Genomic DNA, 15,390 nt, shown 5'->3' with positions numbered 1-15,390 from the left:
TAATTGCACCTTTTAGGATCTCCAACGTAAAGTGTATATGACTCCAATAGTCACTTTAAAGGGGGAACTTGGCTTACCAACAGCAAATCACTCTCAAAGAGCTAGACAGAGTTACCAATATTTCAAGCTACTAATACATTTTGAAGTCTATCTACTACACAACAGAGATACTACCGATAGGTAATTACCACAAAAGTGACAAATCCAGCCTGAAGCACTATAATCTGTGTGAAGTCCAGAAGGTTAAGATACATCAGGGACATGCCAAAGTTAGCTATATTGTAAATATCATGGCAAAGCCTTGATAGTCTCAATCACAATATAATCTTCAACAGTTGATGTCCACTTCATGACATGAAAAGCATGCCAATGTTAGCCATTCCTTTCAAATAAGGCAACCGTACAAATGCAAGTCCCTAGCATGTTAAAAAACCAACTCTCAACCAAAATTATCACTGCCACCATGGCTTCCTCATTTATTATTTCTGATATGTAAACCTATATCAGAAGTTGAGAGCTGCAAATAAAAATTATATAGGTTACACAATTCCATCTGCTCCAGTTCCTCAAGCTAAAGACCTACGTATAAACCAAACGAGATTCTCATCGTTTAGAAGACTACATTGTTGTGATCAAGAGACTTAGTAAGATCCTGAAGTTTGGTTCCTGCACATGGGACCTAATTGCTGAACACCCTCAAGAAGCAGGAAAGGTAACATGCACTAAAGGAAAAGTTAGGAAGCAGACGCTTCAACCAAAGATCACACATTCAAACAGGTCTGGCCCGATGATCCTCCCGAACTGAAAATTCTCTACGTGAGGCTCAGGGCTGTTGCAAAATTGATTCGTGACAACAGTCTCAACCTTGGCAAAAAGTTTAATTTGACACTACCATCTTACATCCCAAGAAGGCAAACGATTACTGCTTTCACTCATCGTCAATTTGAAAAAACAAATTGGAACTCAGTACAGCCGATTGTAGAGCACCAGAAATGCCAGTGCATCACTGCATTTGAAAAGGCCTAACCCTGCAATTTAAAGAGACTTCAGTATCGTGATTAATGTAGCTGGAAGAACATACTTAAATGAAAACATTAGGAGACATATTGTAAAGATTCACTCCCCAGATAATTCCCCCAGCATATATCTAGATGAATCCAGGAACATGCCCAAACAACTCCTCTTAAGATCACAACACAGTGTGCAATTAGAATCTCATGACAATTACTGGCAAGGTTGAAAAGCATAAACTCCACCACGCATGGCAAGGAATAGCTACTATGACATCCTCACGATATCATCAACATCCAACAGTGGGTGTAGACATAAACATATGCTCTCCCAAAAGATTTCATTTTAGTCTCTCGCAATCGAGCATTCCTAGGCAAAAAAATGCTTAGACGATGTAGCTGATAGGGCAACACACCACTCTTGATAGAAAGAATTTATCGCAATACAAGCAAGCCGCAAATGGACGAAAACTTCACAAACGTAAAATTTGCCCATCCGATAATACAGCAGGAATATATATCTAGATAAATCTAGGAACAATCCTCTTAAATCACAACACATAGAGCAGTTTCTGAAACAGGCCTTCAATAAATTAAAGGGCAGTAATGGCATTCCCCCCTCATTTGCCCCCTCTAGTGGGGCAATTTTTAGAGGCCAACCAATGACCAACGTAAACCACTAACATCATTTGCCCCCTCTTTCGAACCAAAACCCAAAAATCACCCCTAGGGCACAATTCCCTAGGGGAAAATTGCACACTTCACAACACAAGGCCCTGCCCACTTTATTTCTCGAGGTCTAGCCCACATGCAAGCCAACATGCATGCGCTAAATTCACGCCCTCGTGACAATTTCAGTCTCATGACAATCACTCAAGGTTAAGAACCAAAAAATGCATTATGCATAGCAGCACGGACTAGCTACTATGACACCCCCAACAACATCATCAGCGCCCACCAACGGTGGGTGTAGATCATAGTATGAACACATGCTCACACATGCATATCCTCACGCCCACACATACTTGAGCATTCATTCATACAACGGTCTTCGTACTGAGTTTCTATCAACAAAGGGCAAACTCAGCCACGACAAAGGCTAGCACTAGGGGAGAAGGCTAATAAAAAAGTAGTCCACATTCTTTTCATTCAAGCTACGACCGCTTATGAAAACTACACGATATTACTTTACTCCCTCCCAAACAAGCATTTATAAGCAAAAAAAAGCTTAGACAATCTAGCTGAAAGGGCAACACTGTTGGGAACTAGAGGATAGAATCACTCACTCCGATCGCAGCTCATACAACACTCAGAGACTAACGTAGATGATCACACTCGAACAGAAAACCTTTCTCAAAGAGAGAGAGAGAGAGAGAACTCAAATGTATTCTTCCACTATCAGTGGGCTGACAAAAGCTCAAAAGGTGAGAAGAAAATAGCGAAGAGATGCTGATACAAAAGGGCTGAGTGTTCTCCTCCCCTAGCACGCTTGCCCGGGTGCAAGGCTTTCAGTGCTTCTGATGAGGAATGAGGGGGAGTAGGTGGGCTTTATATAGCAGGGCCTGGACCCCTCAAATTGGCCGACCAGGGAGTCATCTCTTGTTCAAGATACTGACCAGGTCAGGGCCCCCTAATCGACCTGTTTGGTTGGTTATTTGGGGCTGTAGGTGGCCGACCAAACCATGCTGGTCTGGCCTATAAATAGGCCCCTTTATGGGCCTTTTGGACTGCTAATTGATACCAGCCCAAATGTCCTCCATATGCTACTCCAACCCCCCGTGTCGCGTTTTTCACGCAGGGTGCTGCTTCCATAAAGCTGGGTATGAACCTCCCTTCTCCCTATTGTCTTCTGCCCCCCTTGTCCCCTCAAATCGGGGGCTCATGACATTCTAGCATCCCCTCTCAATGACACAACTGTGGGCCGATCCCCATGTGTCAAATGAGGTGTTCCATCTGCTCCCTGTGAAGCGCCTTCGTGAAGACATCCGAGATGTCGTCGTCGGTCGGGCAGTAAATCAACTCTATGACACCTTCCTCGATGAGTTCTCGAACAAAGTGGTAGTGGACCTTGATGTGCTTCGTCCGTGCGTGAAACACGGGGTTGTTGGCGATTGCTATGCAACTCTGGTTGTCGCACATGATTGCCGTCACAGCTTCTTGGGCCACGTTCATGTCCTCCAAGATCCACCTGAGCCACAATGTTTTGCATGCCATTGTACAAGCAACCCTATACTCTGTCTCTGTTGATGAAAGCAAAACAGTAGTTGTTTCTTACTCAGCCATGACACAACTTCTGATGAAAGTATGAAACAGTACCCAAAAGTCGATCTCCGGGTGTCAATATCACCTGCCCAATCACTATTGCAGAGAACTCCCAACTCAATGCCTCTCGTGTAAGTGATGCCATACTTGCAAGTATCTTTCAAGTACCTTAGCACCCTCATACTTGCATCCCAATGGGCCTTCTTGGGTGTGGTGGAGAATTGACACAGCAATCCAACTGAGAAAGAAATACTCGGTCTAGTATTGGTGAGGTAAAGCAAACTCCCCACCATGCGTCAATACAGTGATGAATCAACCGGCTGAGATGGATCATGTACACTCAGCTTCAGACCAGCTTCCGTGGGTGTCACTGTTGCTTTGCAATCTTCCATCTGAAAGCGTTTGAGTAGCTCCCTGCAATATTTCTTCTGTGAGATAAAGATACAACTCTTTCCCTGCTTCACTTCAATCCCAAGAAAGTAATGAAGTACGCCCAAGTCCGTCATCTCGAACTCCTCCATGAGAAGTCTCTTGACATGAGCAATCTTCTTCGTATGATCTCCTATAATGATGACATCATCCACATAAAGGATTAATACCAACCGCCACAAATCCCCCTCTAAGTCGAGATAAAGATTTGCCTCTAATGGACTCTGTTGAAGCCCGATTTTCTGAAAGAAAACATCTATCCACCGGTACCATACTCTGGGGGCATGTTTCAACCCGTATAACGCCTTCTTCAACTTGCATACTTTGATGGTAATGAAATCCTAGTGGCTGTGCCACATATACCTCCTCCTCCAGGGTTCCATTCAAAAATGCAGAGTTGACGTCCATCTGAAAAATAGGCCAATTATGATGAGCAGCCAAGGCAATGACTGCCTGAATGATCACCATCCTGGCTGTGGGGGCGAAGGTTTCGTCGAAGTCAAGTCAGGTGACTGTGCATAGCCTTTCACCACCAATCTCGCTTTGTACTTGTCCAAGCTCCCATCTGACTTGAACTTAAGCTTGTACACCCATTTAGTCCCAATTACCTTCCACTTTGTCAACTTGGCTACCAAATCCCACGTGTCATTTTTCAAAATGGCATCCATCTCTGCTTGCATGGCTTCCTGCCATTCTAGAATATCCTTCGCTTCCTCAAAGAAATGGGGCTCCTCAAGACTCTGTCACTAGAAAACGTGTTTCAAACAGTAGAAACGTGAAGAAATGTCTCTGCCCGAAACATTTCCAAGAAACATGCGAAACGTGAAAGTTTTTTGGAAATTTTTTTAATAAAAAATATACTATTTTTATTATTTATATTAAATACACTAATTTTACACATTTCTAGACGAAACATCTGTCAAAATCTCGACACATTTCTCGAAACGCGTTTCTAGAAACGTTTCTCGTGACACTGCCTCAAGCTGAGCCACCATAGCATAGTTCACAGAGGAAGTCTTCATGTTCCGTTGAGACCGCCACGCTCCGAAACTGCTTTCTGGAATGTTCATAACCCGTGAGTCTGCTAAGTCTTCAAATACCATTGAGGTAGCTTCTTCTCTGACGGAGGTGCCTTTACTGGAGTTGCCTTTGGAGCCGGTTCCAGAACATCATACTCCTCCTCCTCTGATTCTTCAATCGTCTCCACCTCTTGGATGGTGAGCTTGGGTAGGAGTAATGACGAAGTTCTTGAACCTCTTCTGTAGGCTGGGGCTCTTGACTCCTCAAAGATCACGTCCTTGCTGATAAGGACCTACTTCTTTACCGGGTCGAAAAGACGATAGGCTTGGATTGTTCATTGTATCCCACAAAGATATATCTTTAGCTATGGAATCAAGCTTCATCCACTCATCTTTATACACATGAATAGATGCATTAGAGCCAAAAATCCGTAAATGAGATATCATTGGCTTCTTACCATAGTAAGCTTCATATGGAGTCTTATCATTAACAACCTTGGTCTTGGTTCTGTTGAGGATGTAAACGACAATATTCACAGCTTCACCTCAGTAAGCTTTCGAAAGATTTCTCCCTCGCAACATGATCAAACCTGTCCCTGGGACGGTCATGTGCTTTCTCTCAAGAACTCCATTCTGCTAACATGTGCGAGCTGTAGTGAGTTGTCTCTTTATCCCGTGTTCTTGCAAAATCCAGGAACTCGGTAGAAGTGAACTCCCTCCCCTCTGTCTGTGCGAAAGGCTTTGATTACCTCCCTGCTCTCCTTCTCTATCTAGGCCTTCCAATCTTTGAATTTCTCATGACCTGAGACTTCTTGGCCAGGCAGAATACCCAGTTCATGCGACTGAAATCATCCATAAATAAAAGAGAATATCGCGAACCTGCGAATGAATTTGTTGACATTGGGCCGCAGATGTCGGAATGAACCAACTCGAGCGGCTTCTTAGCCCGTGATGAGGCCTCTTGTGGAAACTTGTCCCTGTGTTGCTTGCCCTCTAAGCAAGCTCTACAAACATAATCATTACTTACAATCGGTGGAAGTCCATCTACCATCTTGAAATTTTGCATCTCAATGAGAGTGCCATAATTGACGTGACTGAACCATTGATGCCATAATTTGGATCTGCCATGGTCCCCGCGCACCAACAGAGCGTTGAGCAGATATAGCCCATGCTCCTCGACTCCTTGAGCCACCACCTTTCCATTTGCCTTGGATGTGACAATGACTTTGCCGTTTTCAAATAAGACCCACATGTTGTGCTTGTCCATCTAACAGACAAAAGGTTCTTGCACAAATTCGATACATAGAGTACACCGAAAATCAGCTCCTTGTTTCTTGCAGTCGTGATGAATGGAATACTACCAACACCCTTCACAAGGCATGTCCCCCCACAGCGACCTTGGAATCGGGATGTATACCTTCCATGGATTTGAACCACTCCTTTTTGTTGGACATGTGTTTTGAAGCTCCACTGTTCACGTACCAGCCTTCCTTTCCTTCACTGACTGCATAGACTAAGCAGTAGTCAGTAATGATAAAGAGTGCGCCAGTAGAGACGTTTGCCGATTCAATCTTTGGCTACTGCTTTCGCTTGAGGTCTGTCTTCTTCTTGTAGCATTCCTTAGCTGAATGACCAAGCTTTTCACAGTAGAAGCACTTCATCTGCCTCTTTTTCTCTGCATCCTAGGTCTTGTTGTTCTTGGAGTCTTTGAACTCACCCTTGCCGGACTTGTCCTTGCCACGAGAGCCTTCTCATCCGATTGAGTAAATAGCTTTTCCCGAGCCTCTTCTTGCAATAGTAAGGGGCCAAGCTCTTTGAAGGTGAGATGCATGGTCCTCTGTCTTGCAGTGACCATAGTCACGAAACACTTGACATTGCGAGGTAGCTTGTGTAGCGACAGCAACGCTAGATGACTTGAGTCTACCTTTTGACCAACTACTGCGAGCTGATCCCTTTTCCACTCCTTTGTCCACTTTGTTCTAGCATTTGAAACTGTTGGGGGAGTTTGGAGCCAAATTCATCCCTTATGATTGGCTTTCATTAAAGGATGGATTGGTGGTGACCACCTTGACTTTTGTCAAATGGTCATAAACATTGTCCCCCTCATTCGTATCCAAATTGTACAGTTGGTGTTGAAGAATTCAAGATATGTTGTCTATTTCGTACAAATCCTTCAGAATGTAGAGGCTACAGATGAATCCTTGTCCTCCATCCTTGCTGTAATAGCAGACAGCAAACTGAAAATGAACTTGGAGTAGAGAGCTTGACCACGCAACAAACCTGAGTGTCAATTGGAGTCGCCTTCTTGCTGAGGAACTCCGTTCTACAGCTGGAAACCCTACTCTGATACCATGTTGGAAAGTAGAGGATAGAATCACTCACTCCGATCGCAGCTCATACAACACTCAGAGACTAATGTAGATGATCACACTAGAACAAAAAACCTTTTTCAAAGAGAGAGAGAGAGAGAGAGAGAGAGAGAGAGAGAAGAGAGAGAGAGAGAACTCAGATGTATTATTCCACTATCAGTGGGCTGACAAAAGCTCAAAAGGTGAGCAGAAAACAGCAAAGAGATGCTGATACAAAAGGGCTGAGTGTTCTCCTCTCCTAGCACGCTTGTCCGGGTGCAAGGCTTTCAGTCTTGTAATGAGGAATGAGGGGGAGTGGGTGGGCTTTATATAGGAGGGCCTGGACAACTAAAACTCGCCAACTAGGGAGTCGGCTCCTTGTCCAAGATACCAAGAGAGAGAGAGAGAGAGAGAGAGAGAGAGAGAGAGAACTCAGATGTATTATTCCACTATCAGTGGGCTGACAAAAGCTCAAAAGGTGAGCAGAAAACAGCAAAGAGATGCTGATACAAAAGGGCTGAGTGTTCTCCTCTCCTAGCACGCTTGCCCGGGTGCAAGGCTTTCAGTGCTTGTAATGAGGAATGAGGGGGAGTGGGTGGGCTTTATATAGGAGGGCCTGGACCCCTCAAACTCGCCGACTAGGGAGTCGGCTCCTTGTCCAAGATACCAACCAGGTCAGGGCCCCCTAACCAACCTGTTTGGTCAGTTATTTGGGGCTGTAGGTGGCCGACCAGACCATGCTGGTCTGGCGTATAAATAGGCCCCTTTGTGGGCCTTTTGGGCTGCTGATGCCAGGCCCAAATGTCCTCCATATGCTGCCCCCCCCTGTCTGCTGGCACATTTTCCACACAGGTGCTGCCTCCATAAAGCCGGGTATGAACCTCCCTTCCCCCTATTGTCTTCTGCCCCCCTTGTCCCCGATTGGGGACAGTGACATTCTAACAAACACACCACTTAAATTTACCGCAATATCAACAAGCCACAACATGGAACATATATCTAGATGGATACATGAACATGCCCAAACACATCCTCTTAAATCACAACACTAGTGCAGTTTCAATCTCACGACTCACTCACAAGATGAAAACCATGAACTCCATCATGCATAGTAGGGACGAATCCCCATCTGACATCATTAATGCTCGACAGTGGGTGTACACCATAGTAGAAACAACATACATAACCCCACACACACACATACTTGAGCATCCATTTATACAAAGATCTTCGTACTGAGTTTTCGTCAGCACTCTGAAGATTAAGGGTAGGCTCAGCCATGACAAAGGCTAGCACTAAAGGAGAAGACTAATCAAAAAGTACTCCACTTTCTCTTCATTCAAGCTACAATCACCATCAATTTCATTTTAGTCTCTTCCAAACGAGCATTTCTAAGCTAAAAGTGCTTAGACAATCCAGCGGATAGGGCAAAGCACCCACTAAAACTTCACAAGGTGAAATTTAGATGTATGGGGGATAAGATGAGTCTAAGAACATTCAATCTCATGATAGACTCCCCATGTTGAAAACCATAAACTCCATCACACATAGCAGGGACTAACTACTACGACATCCCCACCAACATCATTAGTCCCAATGGTGGGTGTATACCATATACCTCGATGAATCCAGGAACATTCCCAAACTCATCCTCTAAAAACACAATATAGTGCAGTTTCAATCTCATGATAGTCACTCACAAGGTTGAAAACCATAAACTCCATCATGCATAGCAGGGACTAGCTACTATGACATTCCCACTGACGTCATCAGCACCCAACGATGAGTGTAGACCATAGTATAAAAATATGCTCTCACACATACAAATCCACACACCCACACATACTTGAGCATCCATTTATACAAAGTCTTCATACTGAGTTTCTGTCGGCACTCCAGAGGTGAAGGGCAGACATCATTAGTCCCAATGGTGGGTGTATACCATCGTGTAGACATACGCTCCCACATATACATATCCACACACCCACACATAATTATACTGAATTTCTGTCAACAGGTCCGGAGGTGAAGGGAGCAAATAGCACTAAAGGAGAACACTAATCATACTCTTCATTCCACCTATGAACACTTGTGAAGGCTGTACCACTTCATTTTACTCTCTTTTCTAGACAATCTAGCTGATAGGGCAATGCAGATAGAATTTATGCAATATCAGCAGGCCACAACATGGATGAATACGACTTCCCCCAGCATAGAAGTTAAAACAACCAAACATGATATGTCCACTATTGTTTAGCTGGAAGCAACCCCCCAATTACCTTGACTGAATTTGTCGAAAACCTCTAAAGCTGAGAAATATGAGTTAGTGCATGCAGCCTTGACAATTTCAAATAGCACAGTAAATGGTGGGACAGTACGTTCAAACACTAAAATCCGGGAGTTATGCTCCTGAGGCATCTTGCCAACTTGTCAAAGCAAGAAGGTATTACATGCTCAGAGCTTCTGAAAACACATCCAATAACTATTGCTCAATTGCTGAGAAGTAATGTTACTTCCCCAGAAGGAGGGTCAATTCATGTTGATTCTGTTTTCCTCCTTATCTGAATATTTCGAAATCAGCTTCTTAAGAATAATATATATATCTAGATGAATCCAGGAACATGTCCAAACTCACACTCTAAAAACACAACACACAGTGCATTTTCAATCTCATGACAGTCACAAGTTGAAAACAATGAACTGCATCATGCATAGCAGGGACTAGCTGCTATGACATCCCGAACAGTAGGTGTATATATACCGGAATCACTTCTATAAAGTAATTTAAAATCCAGCTTGATTGCGAGGAGACATCTGCCTCCTTTAATAAGTCCCTCCAAAGTTCATGGACACTAGGCAACATGGCTTCGAAGCAGTAGCTTAGCCATTTAGAGACATCTGTCAAAGTAGTCTTACAAGCAGCTGCAATAAATCTTGGAGTTTTGTGAAACTTCCAAGCACCACGAAGAAAAGGAATACTGGATTGCAAACAAACCCTGAAGACTTGCAAAAACTCTGGTGTTTTGAGATCAAATCCTTTTGAGAAACTAAGGCAGGGCGTAAGTTTTGGCAAACGAAAGACATTAAGTAAACCTTTTTGCAAATAAAAACAAAGTTATTTGACAAATTTCCACTTTGCTTTGAGCAATTACTAAAGGGACTTCTTCTAGTTCCAAAGCAACTATCTTCAAAATCTTCCCTTTCCATTCTGATAAGATATCTTGAATTCCTAAACTTTCTTCTATTTGCAAAGCAGACTTTGAGATTCCATTATCAATAGCTTTTAAAAGGCAAGACTCTTTTGAAGAGTACAATCGAAATTCCGTGCCTTTCATAAAAAGGTCTCTTAGGTTACTAGAAAGAAAAATTGAAGTATCAGCTGTGACTACATGCCCTAAATCAGCATCAATAAAGCCTTCGAAACAACTGAATGCTCTGAAAGCCTTTTACCTATCACTCCATAGTTGAAAGCCTCTTGTCCTAAAGTATTTACATAGTTCCAAGCTACTACTGGATGCTTCCAAATTCTTCTGGAAAATTGAGTTCAAGTCTACCTTGTCAAGAGAAGGAGAAGTAAAAATAGAAATCAAGAGTTCCTTATTTAGATAGAGTTATTTGCTTTGAAAGCAGGCTTTTAGTTTTAAGAAGCAATCCAACGAAGCTTTAAGTTGTATATAATGGAGCTTATTTAGATTCAAATCCTCAAAAGAGAAGTTTTCCAAGGTGTATAGAAGTTTGAAAATAACTTTCACATAGTTTAAACATATGTTCGCACACATACAAATCCAGACACCCATACATACTAGAGCATTCATTTATACAAAGGTCTTTGTAATGAGTTTCTGTAAGCACTCCAGACTCTGCTGTGACAAAAGGTTAACACTAAAGGGTGCCACAGTATAGACATTTACCCTGGAGTGCTCCACATTACTTGAGGTTAAACGTTTTAAAATGGAAAAAACCAGGAGGATTACAGCAAACCTGTCAGCTGGGAAATACACACTAATACACCATTTGCGTCCAGATAGGGTTCCAAGCAAGGTTTCACACAACAAAAAACTAGCTCACAGATGCAGGAGTCAATATTTGTGTATGCTGAGACAGAGTCTTTACAACCTCAAAATGCAAAACATAGCTCCCCCAAAAGCAATATCTTCATTGGCATGGTTCATTAGGTTCTCCTGATTTACCGCAGCATAGGAGCTTCTCGTATCGAGAATACCTAAGAGAGCCAATGGCAGCAGAAGCCACAGAGATGTCAAACACATGAACATATATATATACAGACAAGGCTTTGCGGTTCTACAGTGCATATAAGACTGAATCTAGCACTATAATGTTGCAGATGAAGAAGTGCACCCATGAACATGTAATATATATCTCTCTCAGGCACCTCAGCTTCCCAGAAAAAATAATCACAGTTGTAAACTTCCTATACCACACAACAGATCTTAATTACAGCACATGCAAACAAATGTATGACTCTTCATCCAATATTGAAACTCAGAACCAAAAGGAGGGAAGTGCATTCAAGAGACCTGCTCCATAGCTTCAGAATCATTTGGCAGAATCTCTGATGTGTAAGAAGGCTCTTCCATCATGGTCACATCTGCCTGAGCAGTGCTGGCTACCAGTTCCATAGGGTTGTTTTCCACATCATCATCAGGTATCTTGAGATCTGCTGGCAATTGACCTGACTTAAGGGCCTGCAAGGCAATTCAGTGAAATTTACTTCCAAATACCACACACAAGTAATACATTGCAAAAGTCTCTCCTAGCATGCACGAGTACATTATGAAAAAACTGCCTAATCCATAAAAAGCCTGCAATTCTAAGGACTCGGTGAAGAGAGAGTATGTTTAGGTGAGAGTAAAGCATAATAAAAAAGAAAAATGAGTCAACCAAGCATTTGCTAACATGTCTCTGTCCAGGCCGTTTAAAGTCCACCTTCCACACGCTCAAGAGGTCAGGAAGCTCTTAATTACAGAGCTCAATCCATGCTACCACAGCATCTCCTTTCTTGTAACCTTCTTGGCACATAAGGGCCTCATTCTGAACTGTGCATAATACAAAGAATAGACATATTTCATCCTATGCCATGTGCAATTTTCATTCATTTCACCAGAAAATTGAACGCTTTTCTTGGTAAAATAATGGGTTTCTTCTACGGTGCAAGCTCCACGCAGAGCTCTTTTGTGAGGGCTACATGGTACCGCCCAGTGTCTACTTTTAATAACTGTATGGTATCCATGAACAACGAAAATTTTAAACATCCCATAAAACCTCAATTGAACCAGTGCCTGGGTTGCCACACATTTTGAGACATGGCATTTAGGATACAGGTAAAAATTTGTGATCTGTGAATCTTTCCAACCATTTGGAAACTTTTGGGGCCAGCTTATACATACAGAAATGTATAAATATGGTAGATATGCATAGTTTGAACTGAAGAACATAGTTTGAACAAAATGCAAGCATGAACAAACATTGTGCTAAACCTCAAACACAAAGCCCTGGAGCATGGTTGATAATGAATTAAAATATATCGGTAATACCCTAGTCCAGAACATCTGAGTCCAACTAGATGAAGACATAACATCTATAATCTTAGTATCGTTCAATCAATACTTGAACTAACATCCTCGCTGGTCTATCCAGGTATTCATGAGTCAAAACTTTAGAGCTTTGCAACATTACGTTTCAAGGAAAAAAATGCACCTGATCACAACATCGGATCTTGCCAAAAAGACTCTCTACGTCTAGTATTCCCAACAAACCTCCAAAAAGATATTGGACACGTATGCAAGAATTTCTCTGGAAACAAGCTAGTTTTCTAGACTCGGTGAAAGTGGAACTACCTTTTCAAGCCTGGCCACCTCCTCAAGGGTCTGTGAGCTTGCAATGGCGGCCTGCATAAATTTCCAAACCTATCAGCCTTGACACCAACCAGGTATCTACAGATTCACACTGTGTGTCTTTAAAAAATATAAAATGCACATCTACCTTTTTTCTTCTCTACCTGACTTGAACAACAAGAACATTACCTTAATCGCAAGAATCTGCTCTGGAGTTGGACCGGCTCGTTGCACATCTTCAGATTTTGGTGGAGAAGCCTCTTCGGGTGCCTCGCCAGGAACAAATGTGTTTGCAGGGGCCAGTTCCTCTAATACTTCTGCAGCTTTCGAACCAAATAGCGCACTTGCTTCTTGCCTCTCCTGTGCTCAACAAAGCTGTCAGATTTGTCATGCTAAGGATCAATAAAAAACAGGTGGCCAGTCTTTGCAAACATGCCCCCATTCTCTACAACCACTGGCTCCAGCATCCCCATGGCCAATGCCATGGCCTTCAGAGAATGAAAGCATGATTGTCAAAGATTGGCCAACTCTTATTAATAGACTTCGAAAGAGAGTGATGTGTGAACTGTCATGATCCTCCACCATCCCCATGCTCATGCTATGTTTGCACGGTCTCGTCTTTGCCTGCGCAAGACCCCATTTGTAGCTGCAATCAATCTCTCTCTATCCCTCATTCTGTGCAATCTGTCATTTTCAAATCTTTTGCTCTTCAAGCATACATGAATGCACGCTCTCAGTATCTTTCTCTGTAAACTACTACTACAGAGCCCATTTAACCCCCTAAAATTTTATTTTGGCAGATCCCGAAATGCAAAGAATGTTTGTAAGCAGGCATCAGCCTCAAGTCAGAAGGAAATCTTGCAGATCTGAGAAAAAGTGACTTGAGAAGTTCAATCAAAAAGCACACTCTAGAAACTCTTGCAAGGAAGTGAATATCTTAAAAGGTTGAAGCCAACATCATACTTGAAACCCCACAAAAACCAACCATCAATAAGGCTCAAAAAAAGAGGAAAAAAACAATCCAGAGTTTTATTAATTAAGATACTCATGCTGCAATCAAAAGGAATCAACTCACCTTTTGCTTCACTTTTCTAAAATCCAACAGCCGCAGTTTTGGTAACTTGTGAACAACGTAAAGCCGATAGTGTGGCTTCTTTGTGACTGTGTTGTCTAGCAGGCTGAGATTCTGCAAGTTTGGAAGTGAGGCAATGGGATCAAGGTCCACCAAGTTCACGAGACGATTATTGGTAAGCACGAGGGTCTGAAGCTTTGGCAAAAAAGCTGCACATCAAATGATACGATCTAACTTAAACGCATCTAGAAAATGCGAGCCCAGCAAATGTAAAACACTGAAATTGTGCACCATTGGTGATATATAGAGCAATAAAACCTACCTCCAATATTGGGGCTAACTCGAGCAATTCTATTGTTGTTTATCAATAATGTAGTTAGTCGCTTGAGATATGGGAAGCCTTCTAGCTTCACTAACTCATTGTCAGATATATCAATAGTGTCATACTGGTCCTGGAAGAGGGGAAAATATCAAAGGTAAGAAATTTCCAAATTTTCAAAAGCCCGTATTTTAATGGGATGGTAACATGAACAAAAAACATACTGCAGTAAGACTACATATATGCCGGCTTAGAAGGCAGAGAAAACCTATATACATCAATCACGAACCTCAGTGGCACCCAAATTCTCTACCACAGCAATCTTATTCCCTGCAATGCCAAGAGATACCACACAAGGTTTGAGAGCTATACAGTGCCAAGTAAAAGGAATTCAAACATAAAGATAGAACTAACGTGACTTGAGATCTAATAGACATAACTGACAAGAGCTCACTCAGAAAGCTTCAAACGTAAATCCCTATTTGCTTTTTATACACTACATGTGTTGGAATGGTCACCTCCCCATCTGTAAGCCCCCATATGAGGAGAGCATGGGGGAGGTAGACCTGGAGAGATTGGGGCTGTCACATGGGCAGCACATGAGCTGCCATGTGGGCAGCTGTCAAGACAAAGGGCAGGCGATGGACCTGCAATGGGAGGCGCAGCATGGCGACCTGTTTGCGCAGGCTTGTGCGCAGGGTTATTACCTGCAGCAGATCTTGAACAAGGCGCGGACCTGTACGGCTGCAGTACCCTTGGATTGCCGGGTAATAATTCAAACGATTGTCGGGTAACAATTCAAATGACAATTCATCACAAAGGCCTTATCTTGGACCCCAATCAACAAAGAAGCGACACCTACTTAGTGATCCTCTTGCTGGCTTATTTGATGGTTAGGAAATAGATGCTCTTCACATGATTCTCCTTGTTGATTCCATGAACTCATATAATAAGCAAGTTGTCATGAATTTATAGAACATCCAAAAAGTGGAAGGATGAATTGGGATAACCTGTAGTTCATGGCTATGGCGTTTCTTTGTGAATTGAAGCTAATGTGAGGATCCGACATCTATTCT

General features: G+C 42.6%; 1 protein-coding gene across 1 annotated transcript in view; it reads right to left on the bottom strand.

Moving 5' to 3' along the window:
• Window positions 1-214: 214 nt before the first annotated feature.
• The window catches only part of U2A' (U2 small nuclear ribonucleoprotein A), a 35,335-nt gene continuing 20,159 nt past the window's right edge, over window positions 215-15,390 (bottom strand). Inside the window, exons 2-8 of the mRNA XM_087377433.1 lie at window positions 14,604-14,644; window positions 14,318-14,447; window positions 13,999-14,204; window positions 13,113-13,283; window positions 12,927-12,977; window positions 11,607-11,774; window positions 215-1,028 (exon numbers count right to left, since the gene is read on the bottom strand). Coding sequence (XP_087233559.1) covers window positions 1,023-1,028; window positions 11,607-11,774; window positions 12,927-12,977; window positions 13,113-13,283; window positions 13,999-14,204; window positions 14,318-14,447; window positions 14,604-14,644 — 773 coding nt within the window. The 3' untranslated portion in view covers window positions 215-1,022. The remainder of the gene's footprint in view (window positions 1,029-11,606; window positions 11,775-12,926; window positions 12,978-13,112; window positions 13,284-13,998; window positions 14,205-14,317; window positions 14,448-14,603; window positions 14,645-15,390) is intronic.

The sequence above is a fragment of the Dipteris shenzhenensis genome, chromosome 7 (assembly GCF_047967505.1).
Source record: "Dipteris shenzhenensis isolate YYH24624 ecotype China chromosome 7, Dip_SZ_1.0, whole genome shotgun sequence".
Lineage (NCBI taxonomy): Eukaryota > Viridiplantae > Streptophyta > Polypodiopsida > Gleicheniales > Dipteridaceae > Dipteris > Dipteris shenzhenensis.
The sequence above is the reverse complement of the archived record's forward strand: the minus strand, read 5'-3'. Positions and strand labels throughout refer to the sequence as shown.